Below are 13,761 nucleotides of genomic sequence, written 5' to 3'. Positions count from 1 at the left end.
CCCTGTAGTCAGTTAAAAAGAACCCCAAATTAAAAATTCCTCCTCAGTCTGGGCCCGAGAGCTCAAAGAGCCAGGTCTTCAGGCCCCGGCGGAATGATCGAAGGTCGGGGGCAGTTCTCAGCTCCACCGGCAGCTGGTTCCAGAGGGCAGGCGCTCCCACCGAGAAGGCCCTATCCCTGGGTGTCACCCGCCGGCAGTCTCTTACCGGCGGGACCCTGAGCAGACCCTCCCTGTGGGAGCGCACTGGGCGAAGGGCATTTGATGCCGGCAGCAGGTGTTCCCTCAGATATCCCGGACCCAGGCCATGTAGGGCTGATGATATGTGACATCCCTTTTGCATCATCTGGAACATGGCTTCAATAGACATGATCCAGCATTTTTCAGCTTTTGCTGTTTGGGGATGGATTAAGGAACAACCTGGATACATTATATATTATAACAACTTAAGAAAGAACAATGTTGTTTGTTTAGTTACTATACAGTAAGTTATGTTTGATTGCTATGCATATAATATAACTCTGAGCTGAATGGATGGATGCCCCATTTCATGTTGCCCAGTAAAATACACACACACACACACACACACACTTTTTTTGGCTCATTTGATCATTGCCATCCTGAAAAATTCATTCAGTTAGGAAAAGAATGCAAAGGGAACAGACTGCACAGTGAAGCATATGAAAGGCCAAAGAAAATACAGTTCTGAATCAGAAAAGGAGGCCAAGTCAACAAGGATTTCAATTACTTTCATGTGAAAAAAATCTTAAACTGAGAACATCAAGTGATATAGCCACCCAGTAGGAAATACATCATGAAAAAGAAAAACAGTAAGACATAGGTTTGCCTAACCTTGTGTGTGAGTATCCACCTGAGTACATACATGCTAAAGGAAAACTGAACAGTGTACAATTGTACTTGTATCTTCAGGATATGCTCTTTAGGTGTTAATTGTTCCATGTGTAGCGCTACCCCCATAGGGACCACTTAAGTCCAGGCCCTCCCAACCTCCCCTCCAAGTGGCCACCAGCCCAAAGAGGTCTCTCACATTGGCGCCTCTGCCTAACAGGGCACGTAACATAGTGGTATTCAGTCACAATCAGCAGCAGTGATGGTCGCTCTCTCTCGACAGTGACTCACTTGGGATGATGGTGGTTGATCTCAGGCAATAAGAACTTACAGAGAAGATGGTAGTCAATCTCTAATGACAACAACTTGCCCAGAACGATGTTAATCAGCCTCTGGTGATGGCAACTTGCCTAAAACAATGGTGATCAGTCTCTGGTGACAGCAACTTGCCTAAAGCAATGGTAGCCAGTCTCTGGAGGCAACAACTTGCCCAAGACATTGTTAATCCGTCTTTGATGACAACAACTTGCCTAGAATGATAGCAACCAATCTCTGGCGCTGGCAAAGGCGTCCCTTGTATACTCTCCTCTGCCTAACTTACTCCAACGAGGGAAAGGAATTAAAACTCCCCAAACTACCTCTCTCCCTCTCTTCGTCTGGTCTGCCCACAACGAAAGAGAAAGAAACAATAAAACTTCACCTTTCCCCCCTCTCTCTCCCTGGCCTGCTTCAAGCAAACAGCTCCAACCAGCCACTCTCACTCTCTCTTTGCCTGGCCTGCTTCCAGCAAATGGCTCCAGCAACTACTCTCACCCTCTATCCCTCCCTGCCTGGCCTGCTTCAAGCAAACAGCTCCAGCAACTACTCTCACTCTCTCTATCCCTCCCCCTTTTGTCCGGCTTGCCTATAACACAGCAAAAAAACAAATGCAAAAACCCCAGCTTCTTACTCTCCCTTCAATCAGCTGGCTCAGGACAGCAAACTCCACCAAGCCTTCTCTCTTCCTCTCTTCTATTGGCTTCCTCCTTTTTCTTCCGTCCTTCCTTCCTAATCTGCAGTGGTCCTGCAAAGCCTCTCAGCTGGCCCCATTCTCACCTCAACTCTGCTACACATGTGAAGTCAAAGCTCCTGCTTCACATAATAATCTTCAACTTGATTTTTCATCTTTAAATGTGGCATATCAGGGCAGTCATTCAAATAGAGGTCTGCCCTAATTCAAATAAATCAGTTTAAGGCACTGGGCTTGTCAACTAGAAGGATGGCAGTTTGAGACCTAAGTGCCACATGACAGAGCGAGCTCCCATTACTTGTTCCAGCTCCTGCCAACCTAGCAGTTCAAAAGTATGCAAAAGCAAATAGATAAATATTGTAGATACCATTTTGGTAGGAATTCCTTGCACCTTCGTCATATCGTCATGCTGACCACATGACCACAAATGCATCTTCAGACAATGTTAACTCTTTATCTGTGAATCAGAGATGAGCACCACCCCTTAGAGTTGGTCACAACTGGCAGGGGAAACCTTTACCTTTTTTGTAGTTGGATATATACCTTGATCCTATGGATCCTTATGTAAACACAAATCTCCGCATGTAGCATTAGAAAATAAGAACTAAATTCTAGACTTCCATAAGATGCTTCTTTGATATGATATAATAAATTCATGGAAGATAAAATGATCAGTGGCTAGTAGTCTCAATGACCATATGTTGTCTATAGACTTTAAAACAAAATGCCCCAAATGCCAATTATTAGGAACAGGCAAAGAAGAGTCTTGTCCTTATGTCTTAATTTTGAGCTTCCCTGATGCATGTGGATGATTATCTCAAAGGTATTTTTTGAAAAGGCAACTGAACTGATTTTTTTCTTTAAAAAAATCCAGTTTTTTCTCAAACCCCCCCCCCTTTGAGACAATTATGACTTAGATCAGGGCTTTTCAACCAGTGGAACATGTACCACCTGTGGTACTTTGCCATGTGGCAGGTGGTATGCGTCTGCTAGCCAAGTGTAGCAGGGGAGGGGAATGAGCCGAGGCAACCCAAGCCTGAGGGAGAGGCAGCTGCAGCTGCAGGATTGTCTGGGCTCAGCAGAAGCCCCAGGAGCCGGCAGGGCTCCAGCTGATTGGCTCCAGCTATTGGTGCTTCCAGAAGCAGCATGGAGCTGGAGGTGAACTGAAGAAAATGGTGGGGGGAGCAGAGGAGAGGCTATAAAAGGAGGTGGTTTGGGCAGGAAAGGGGAAAAAAAGACAACAGGGAAAGACAAGGAGAGATCAGCCGGCAGGGAGGAAACAAGGACAGAGAAGCAGCAGCTGTTGCTGGAAGAAAAGGTCTCCTGGTTCGCTTTCCCCAGCTAGGAGAATGCAAACAGCGCTAATGAAATGAAAAGCCGGCATGTCAGAAAGGAGATGGGTTTATTTAGTTCTGGATCAGCTGGCAGCTTGATTGGGTTACCATAAGGATTTTTGTACAGTTTTTACAGCGTTTTGTAATTCAGAGGCTCCTTTGTGTGCTTTGGTTATTAGAATATTTTAATCTGTATTTTAGTCTAGCAATGAGTCCAAAGTGTTGACTTCCATAGGTTTAATCCCTCTAAACAAATGCACTTAGTTTTACCCCCTTATCTTGAGTCTGTCTATGGCTTTTAGAAAGTTTTCTTTGAAGGTAAACAGGTAAAGCTAAAGCTTTTTGCAATTGCCAGAGTCTTTCAGTCTTGGATTGCAACCTTGTGACATGTGACACTCCTGAGGCAGTTTAAAGAAAAAAACTGAGTTTATATTTTTATTTTGTGAGCCTCTCTTGCTTTGCACTTGATTCCTCTGTCTTTAAGGGTACAAGGAAGGGATTGGGAGGTGCATTCTTATTACACTGTGAAAGGAGAGCTAAGGAGGGCCAACCTCATCCAGCCATGATGGCTGAGGAATTCTAGGAGTTGAAGTCCACAAGTCTTAAAAGTGCCAAGTTTGAAGACCCCTGAGCTAGCTGATAGTGATGCATATTGATAAACATGGATAAATTCATCATACATTTGTCAGTGCAAAAGGAAAGTGATTCAGCAAAGGAACAGCCACCAAAGAAATTAAAACTGTTCCTTTTTTCCTACAGTTTGTAATATTTTATTAGATTATAGAATAAAATACAAAAATTCAAAAGCAACTAGTAGGACACAGTGGGGAGGAAAAAGGGGGGGAAAGTGAGGGGGAGAAGAGAAAAAGAACAGACTTCCTCTGTTGTGCTAGAAGGAAGCATTAACATTGAACCTCAATGTTTTACTTTTCCATAACATTATAAACTAGCCATTTCTATAACAGCAAATGAATCTAATCAGTAAAACCCAAAATCCCCCCCCTTCTTTTTTTTTTAGTCATCAAGTTTTTGACACCTTGCTAAGTACTGGTGGTACTCAAATATTGTCATGTCCTAAAAGTGGTACAGTCTGTGATAAGGTTGAAAAGCCTTAACCTAGATGACTGGGAAACTTATGGACATCTGGCTGACTACTTTGTAAGTTAGCTAGATTCACATGTTGTATTGTTGCACTAATAAAATAATAATAATAATAAACCTTTATTGTCAAAGTACCACATGTGTACATTGAGATTAGCTGAGCTAGTAATGCTTTAGATCAGGAGTCCCCAACCCCCGGTCCATGGACCAGTACCAGGCCGCAGCCTGCCAGCAACCGGTCCACACAAACAAGCAAAGCAGGCAGCACACAAAACCAGGCACTCTCCAGAAAAACTTTTCTCCATGGAACTGGTCCCTGGTGCCCAAAAGTTTGGGTACTTCTGTTCTACTGTATTAAGAGAACAGGGGTCCCCAATCCCAGGGCTGCAGACCAGTACCTGGGCCACACAGCTGGAGGTGTGCTGAAGGCACATCTTTCACCTCCGGGCATGAGGCAAGACTGCAGAGGTCTGGCCAGGGGGGGGAGAGTGGCTAGGAGAAACTATCTTGCTCAGTGCAAAGGTCCTCTAGCAGCTGCATTTGCAACTGGCTACTCCTCCTCCTGCTACTTCTTCTTCCTCTTCTTCCTCACTTTCCTCCTCTCCCCCTTTCGGCACCCCAGCTGAGCTTGTGTGCCCTTCGTGCAACTCTCCAAGTTTGTAAGACAAGTGCACGCCAGTCAAGCTTGCAACCGGGAGCTTCCCCAAAGCCTCATTGGAGGGAGACCCTCCCAGGGTATGTGTGTGTGAGGGTGTCTTTTTGTCAGGGTGGTAATAGGCACAGGGAGAAGGTACCTTTCACCTTAAGCTCTGTGTCTCTAAGGGAGTCTCTCTCTCGTCTGCACCTTTTCTAAGACTGCTGGGCTCCATTGCACTTCAACTGGAGTTTTTTGTTTTTGTTTTGATGCTCCCAGGTGCCTTGTGTTTTGGCAACATTCTTCCTGCTTTTCATGGTTTATTTTGGTGTGAGTGTGTGTTCCTCCTTTCTTCTCCAGTTCTCCAAGTTTGCAAGCCAAGAGAGTTCCCCCCACCTCTTTTTTTCTCGGCATTTCTTCAACATGCTAGGTTTTTCTGGAAGGCTGAGTTTAGGATTATCTCTTCCTTCCCACTTTCTTAGAAGCAGAAAGTCACTGATTTAATCTAATACAATGTAATAATAATAGAAATAAGTGCATTATTCATTTGTTTATTTAGAAAATTATCAAAAAATGTAATGCACTTGTGGGGACAATCCAGAGAAAAGAAATATTTTGGGGAATATTAAAAAGGCAGAATATATTTCCCCAAGGGAATAATGGAGAAGATCTTTAAAAGGGTAGAAACGTCTCCACACACACCCCAGCCAGACAACTCAGCAGAAACCAGCTTTTAGAAATGCAGATGTAATAATCCATTCAGGAAGGTTGGAGCCCTTCAGCTAGAAGCTGAAGATATCAGGAAGACAAAGACCATTAAAATCTACATACCCCACCCAAACTCTAAGACAGGACATAATAGGATTAACCCACCACCATCAGAATACCAGAAAGGCATACTCAGACTCGGGACAAAAACTCCAAACAAAAGCCCAAGAAGGCATAAAAACCCACTCCTTGCTACATGTGCTCTCTCTTTTCTTCCAGAACCATCTTTCTATGTGGCTCTTCTCTTCAATAAACTGCAACCTTCTTTCTAAAGCAGTCGCCATGTTATTTATTCCCAGCTTGGACTGGACCCTGTTGATGATTTTTCCTTCAACACATTTGAATCATCCTGAAACCCCGCCCCACTCCATCCCATCCCACCCCTGGTCCATGGAAAAATTGTCTTCCATGAAACTGGTCCCTGGTGCCAAAAAGGTTGGGGACCTCTGCTTTAGAAGTTGTGCACACTCAATCAGAATAGAATATAACAATAACTTTATTGTCATTTTGAATGTATACTAATTGGCATACATTAAAATGAAATTTCATTGCATACAGCTCTCAGAGGGTCACCATCTCCAATATATACTACATAAATGTGACAAAAATAAATAAATACAGAATTATGCATATACCCACATATATTATATGACACAGAGAAACAACACAATCTAGTTCGGATTATGTATACATGTGCATGGCGAGAAAAACAAAAAAAATCAGTTATGGTTTATCAATAAACATATGTGAAAGTCAGAATGCTAGACTTGGTCTAATCCAACAAGATGCTCCTTTTTTCTTAATATTCAAAAATAGTATACTGATTTCTTCAGCTTGTAACTCAGAATACTATTTTGAAATGCTTATTCTTTTTCACTTATGGCAAAATCATATTTAATATATTTTATCTGCTATTTTACTGACTTTTTTCTCTTTATACATTATTTATAATTTTGAAATGTCCTCATTTAATTGAGTAGATACTTCACATCATTTTCAAACAACCTCAGGTGGTAGGTGTAATGACATGCCAATTCCTTGACCTTTAACTTTTAGATTCCCATTAAATCAGCTGTATTTTACTTATGCATTCCTGGTGAGTTTTAATTTCTATATGAAATGGCAATCCGGTTGTGCTTCTTTTTTTGTTCAGAAACAAAAGGACGTCAATAAACTTAATGCAGGATTTCTTCTTGCTTCTCAGTAGAAAAATACAGTTTCTATTTCATTTCTATTTCATTACACAGTAATTTAGATAGGTTCAGTCTATAGACCCAATGTTTGTAAATAAACAAGCTTCTAACAAAACAGTGTGTACGATAAAGAACTCAATAAAATACTCATTTTGAAGAAAATGTTTATTTACAAATTTACTTTTGTTTTGGTAATTAAAAACAATTCCAAAAATAGACATAAAATTTCTGTACTAAGTTAATACAGGATTCCTGTGCAGTCATTAAAATGAAAGTAATCTGTAAACCTTAGTACCTTATTTCATAAAAATATTCCAAGAAAGAAAAACTGAGGAATAACCCCAACTAGAGTTCCCTGGGAAAATTTTAGGAAGGGTGAAATAAAGTATATATAAAACCCAAAGGCGCTTTTTTCAAGAGGCAACTGGATTTTATTTGTTTTTCCTTGAAGATGTTTCGCATCTTATCCAAGAAGCTTCCTCAGTTTAGAACTGAAGAAGCTTGTTGGATGAAGGGCAACCATAACCTGGATGACTGAGAATCTCCATAAATATATATAAAACATATTTTATTACATTCAGCAGCTGCTTTAAACATTTCTTATTTTTTATAGCAACCAATCATGATCAAAACTGAAGTCAGACTTTCACATATTGAAGTGTGCATAAAGACATTCATGTGCAGTCACAACCATATTCCTGAACAGATATCCTGGACAAAAGGGAAAAGGTGCAAGAACCTAAGAAACCTTGAGTGCCTAGTCATGAAATAGCCAAGTAGCCTCCTGGTTCCTCCCAGGAATTTTACTTCTAATTGCTTGGTCCTCACACCTGATTTCTCTCCTGGCTTCCAGTTGTCTGTCAAGGCATTGATTACCAGGTTTCCTACACAACTATGTTGTCAAGGAGCCTACTAAAAACAGCTTAATGGGTTCTTTGTGGCAACAACTGCTGCTAGATAAGGATGCATGTGGGCTATTGGCTTCTTATTCCTGAAGGAAGCTGGAGCTGATTTTCATGCCCCCCCATGAAAATAAGACAGGTGGAAATAATAGAATACAGCATCAGTTTCATGTCTTGCTCTTACAAATGGAAATTTCTAAACTTAGATCTACACTGTTCTGCTCAGTAAAGATTGTTTTGTATGTAGTGAGAATATGAAAGTGGAATCTAGGCATATGTATACAGGAACCTGATTATAGTATAAACCAGCTTATTCTGAAGTTATTTTTTTTTCCATTCAGATATAGCCTGTGAGGCTGAACCTTAGAAATAAATGTCTGCAATTGTCTGTCTATCTATCTATCTATCTATCTATCTATCTATCTATCTATCTATCTATCTATCATCTATCATCTTAAAGATAATCAGTTTCATTTCACTGAAGTTGTTCCCTAAGAAAGAATTCTTGTGTTGACAAAAGCAAGAGATTTGGGATTTATTCTGCAAATCAGAAGCAACTTGTACCTGTAAATACAGAGAAACTCCTGAATAATATTTGCTTCTACTTATAGAAGAAAAGAAAGAAAAATAGTCAAAAGGCTCTAAATAATTAAGCTGCTGTTAATTTATATGTATTGTAAAACTATCATGAGTGACACAGCAGGTTTTCTCGTGTCACTTTATATACTTAATAGTCACGAATGGATGTACATGCACATATTTATGTCACTTACAGTAGATTGATATATTTAAAATTACATTGTACTCACTGATGTACATATTTTTTGTTTCACCAGTTTGCATCAAGCTCTATCCCAAGAAGCAAATCTTAAAGATCAGTTCAATTCCACACTTATAACATATGAAAAAGCTTTGAAAAATAAAGATGATATTGTCTCCATGCTCTTTCTTCAAAATGAGGAGCTGGTAACTCAGCTCCAGCAAATGGCAGCAGAGAAAACAAGTATAGAATTAAAATTTCAGCAAGCTTCAGATGCTTTGCAAGAGACCACTGAAAAACTTCAAAAGTAAGTATTTATTGAAAAATACAATTTGTTAACTAAATGGACTATTGTGTCTTTTTTCCATGTCATAAAAAGTACAATAAAAAGATAGAAATACCTAAACATTCTTATAAGGCATTAAAGCAATTTAATGGACTTAATAGCAATTTATTTGAAAGTTTCGGGCATTTTATAATCTTCTCCAAAGGTTTGTTTGTAACCAATGTAGAATACTTGCAAGATTTGCAAGCAGAAAGGAAACACACAGACACCACACAAACACAGAGAGTTTATAGTCATGTTTTTATTGAAGATAGCTTTATATATTGAGGATTGAATTAGTTGTTATGGCTAGGGACCACAATAGTTTCAAACAGTCCAACTGATCAAAAACAGTACTGTAAAAAACAGATTAGAAACACAAGTTAAGATAGGCAAGAAAATGGTAAGTGAGCACCTGTCCACCCTAGATGAGTTCAAATCACCAGGACCGGATGGATTACACCCCAAGGTTCTGAGGGAACTGGCAGACGTGATCTCAGAACCACTGAACTGTATTTTTCAAAAGTCCTGGAGCACTGGGGAACTACCAGAGGAATCGAAAAGAGCTGATGTAGTTCCCATCTTCAAAAAAGGAAAAAAATGGATCCAGGAAACTACAGTCCTATCAGCCTGACCTTAATAATAATCAAGCAACGAATCAGCGAACACCTAGAGGCAAACAAAGTCATTACCAAAAGCCAATATGGGTTTGTCAAAAACAGATCACGCCAGACAAATCTTATTGCATTCTTTGACTAAGTGACAAAATTAGTGGACCAGAGGAATGCTGTAGATATAATTTACTTGATAGAAACACCCATAAAACAAGTAACAATTATAATAAAACTATTCAAATTATAAATAGACATACAGCTGTCATCGAACAATCCCAAATAGTCCCTTAGAGCTTTGTTTTCATCACCTTCTGAAACATCAAGGTAAAGACACACACCTAACGTGGGGAACAAGCTGTGCCAGAGGGAGGGGCTGCCGCTGGGAAAATCAGTCTCTAACCTCAGCCCACCTTCCTCTGCATTTCTTTGGGGCACCATCAGAAAAATATCCTATTTCAGCTTTAGAAGATGATAACAATAGTAGACTTTTTAGCCAGATGTCTTCAAGAGTTTTATTATAACATATATTTTTTTAAATATATCTCTGTATCTTTTTTTTTCAGACAGGGATCAGAAAACAAGTTTAAGTTGCAGTGATTGAACCAGTGCAGAAAATCTCTTATTCCAACTTAAAAATTAAGCTTTCCAAAACACTAAAAAGTACATTCCTACTTATTGTTTGCTTTTGGTGGGTGCCAGGCTTGGCATTACACTGAAGAACGCCCGTTGACTTGTCCTTATGAGCTCTACTAACCTCTGATCATTGGGGTTTCTAGGATGCCAGAGGGTTGGCAGAAATGATTGGCAAGCTTGGGCATTCCTGTAAATAGCCCCCTTATTACTAGTTTTTGAGACATATCCAGATGGCCAGACCATGTTAGTAAAGCTTGGTTTCTTCTGAGGAGGGCTGGAAAGAATGGCCGTTAACTTAACCCTTAAGGAGTGATGGGCAATTGCTGTTTCTGATTACTGGACTTTGTTAGGATGCCAGGAAGGTTGGTGTACTTGGTTGGTAAGCTTGGCTCCTCCCGCGAGGGACTTCTCCCCTTCCCACTGCCATCCTCAGTAAGTTCTTAGACAAGGCAAGGCACAGTGGCAAGTTTGATTTAATTTGGCCAGGACTTTGTTGGGTCAGGGCTACAGCTTAATGGCAATTTTCCATGTCAATTAACAAAGGCAGCAAAATCAGCCTGGTACGATGAGATACAGTGCCCAAGAGATAGACAAGGGCATAGAAAAATAAGTTGATGCAGAAAAAGTCACGTTGTACACTTGTACTGTATTATGTACACGTTACTTGTGAGTATATTTCCACAACTCACTTTCATACTTCAAAAAAAGGATAAAGTTTGAGCATCTCACATCCCACAGTATTTTAATTTCCTTTTTGCTAAATGAAAATGACTTTGGATTTTCAGAAGTCCAGTAGACAGGTATTAGTCCATCAATCTCTTTATTCCTCTAATAAAGACTGTAATTTCCTTTTAAAACCATCAAATTAATAATTATTGTCAATTTTGTAATCGTGAATTCTGTAGTTTGACAATGCTGAGTGCCAGGTGCTTTCTTTTCCCTCTGCAAATCAGTCGTCTTAACTGGTGGGTCATGGGTTCTGGTATTATGGAAGAGAAAGAAATTGTTCTTCCTATCTAGGTTCTTTAATGCCTATCAAAAAGTCATATCCATAATTCTCTAATCTCTCATGTCTTCTTATCCTCTTGCTTGCCTTTTCCCTAAATCAAAAAGCCTTAAATGTTTTTTAACTGCCTTGGACAGTTCATCCAAACATTGATTGTTGTTAATGCCCTTTGCTGAATCTTTTCCATTTTACAAAAATATTTTAGTGCTTTTGTAATACTTTGTGATAACTATATAAACTAGTACAAATGAGTTATGACATGGATTTTGATAAAAACTTTGGCATTATGATATTAACAGTTTCATTTTAAACTCCTTTCTTAATATTTCTGGCCATCTTCACAGCAATCATGTTCACTGCTCTGTTGAACTAGCTACCAAATTCTGAGAACCTATTCCTATTCAGTTGCCATCATTTTAGTTGTTTATGCATGAATTCAGCCATTCCTGTCCCAGTTTGCCTCACTATTTAGGTGGCATTGCATTTGCTATGTTTATGTTCTTTTCCTCCGTTTAAAGAGAGCTTTTTAGACTACTGTCCCTTCTTCTTTTAGCCACCCTAAATAAATGGCTAGCATTCACTAGTGTGAGCTACTTACTCCTAACCTCTGTATGTCTGTGAACAAAAATACTTTTTTTGGATAGCCCATTTACAAAGATCCCCTTGCTAATAGTATGTACATATTGCTGTTCCTTATTTTCTGTTATTTAATCAGTTTCAATCCAAAGAGCACCCTGTCTTTCTTCATATCCATCAGCAAGGAGCTGCTTGAGAAACTTTCATGAAGGACATTATCAAAAGCCTTTTGAATATCAAAATAAATGTTGTTGTTAAAACTCCATGTATTAGTATACATCAAGCTCTTACTGGCTTAGCCCCTAGGAGTTATGAATGCAGTCACTATAAGCAGCTTGTCTAGGTCTTAACAGAAGAAATGGGATTATTAATTGTGAAAAAGCCTCTTGCCTTCTAACTGCATCCATTCAAAAGCATATTTATTAGGCAGGCCATAAAAGTATTTTATTCTGTTGGGTTGTAATTGGATTTTAAATCTGGATTAATTTGTCTTCTGGGTTTTCCCCCTTCTGTTTTAAGCTGTTGGCTTTATTCTTTTTGTATGAGAATATTTTGAAATTATGTATTATTCTAAAGGCTTTCTGGGAAGAAAATGTGCATAAATGTTTTAACAAATAACATAAATGAATTAAATGTGCTGATGTCATAATGTAGGCATACATTATCTCAAAAGATATTATCTAGCTTTCATTGAATCTCCCCTAAACTTCCATTTCCCTTTCCCTGGAAAAGAGCAAAACTGCTATAGTAGACTTAGGGATATTACCTAAACTATTTTTAACTTTAGTTTGAGCTTTTCTTAGAATAATTAATTCTTTTTGATATGCTTAACTACTTGGGAAAATGTCTACCAGGTCAGTTAATGCTACAATCAGCTTCCCAGATTTGTAGCAAAATTAAATAGCTGAGCAAAATCTTTTGACAACAGCATGCCTTTCTGTTAAAAAATACAAAACATGGAAATGCTCACTGCTACTTCCCAGCACCCACAGTCACCCATTCTATCTTATAATTCAGCCTGCAAACAGATTAAGCAGCTGAGTTTGTGGGAAGTGTGTTTACTTTGAGCTAAGAATTCACTGCCACCTCTGGGAGAGACACGCAGGCAGTTCTACTCATCAGCAGGAAAACCAAATTAAGAATTCATAATATCTTTGTAATATGAGTCACATCATACAGTCAGTATTTTGCCATTTAGGAAAAACTATGTTTGGTAGCCTTCATTAAGAGAAGGAATGATGGGAAGAGAAACTATGCTTCGTTTTTTGGAAGGAATTAACTGATCCTTGTACTGAAAGTTTCCCAGCAGGCTAGTTTTGTTTAGAGTTTCATTGCAATCCTCCATAATTGTTCAAAGAAAAGGGGTAACCCTTGCTTGTCATTTGGTTTTCTACATGGTTTATGTGTCCCACTTTCTGTAACCATCCTTGAGACCACAGTAAAACTAAAGTTTTTAATGAAACACGGTGATGATTTCATCTTTAAATTAGAAATATATAAATGGGCTTTTTCAATGGCAGGGGTGTGCTTTGTGTCTATGGTAGAACAATGCTATTCTTACACATGTTGTGTTTAAGAAAACCTTCTTTCCTTTGTTGCATTTCTCATGGTGACAATTATTAGGAACTAAACAGAAGTATTAGGAAACATGATTCTGTGTGTATTTTATATGTGTGATGACTCTTGGAAAAAATACCATATTTGGATAGCTTGCTCAATGTTAGAACCTTTGTGTCTGGAAAAAAAAGTTACTCTGCCATCTGCACAAAGTACTTATGTGCATTTCACAGCAATATCCAAGACATTCTCCAATGCATACTGGAGGAGATAATCTTTCCAGGAATATCTAAGCAGTATAGTTCAAGAACAAAAATGACTCTCTGAATAATTGCACCACAATGTGAGACAGGGGACTAATCATTTATCCCTATGGGTCAGGAGAAAGATATTATGAGGTCCATTTTTTCCTAACATGATGATGAAAAGAATGTGGCTAAGACTCAGGGGCCTTTCTAGAGGATAGTGAGCAAAGGAAACCATGAGTAGAAGAGAATTTAGCA

At 39.1% G+C, this 13,761-nt stretch overlaps 1 protein-coding gene across 4 annotated transcripts in view; it reads left to right on the top strand.

Moving 5' to 3' along the window:
- Window positions 1-13,761, top strand: part of MIPOL1 (mirror-image polydactyly 1) — a 194,512-nt gene that overhangs the window by 163,021 nt on the left and 17,730 nt on the right. For all 4 annotated transcript variants that reach the window (XM_081336215.1, XM_081336216.1, XM_081336217.1 and 1 more), the window contains one exon: window positions 8,624-8,854. In XM_081336215.1, the coding sequence (XP_081192341.1) occupies window positions 8,624-8,854 (231 nt within the window). The remainder of the gene's footprint in view (window positions 1-8,623; window positions 8,855-13,761) is intronic.

This window comes from Vipera berus, assembly GCF_964194415.1.
Source record: "Vipera berus genome assembly, chromosome: 1".
NCBI classification, from domain to species: Eukaryota; Metazoa; Chordata; class Lepidosauria; order Squamata; family Viperidae; genus Vipera; species Vipera berus.
The sequence above is the reverse complement of the archived record's forward strand: the minus strand, read 5'-3'. Positions and strand labels throughout refer to the sequence as shown.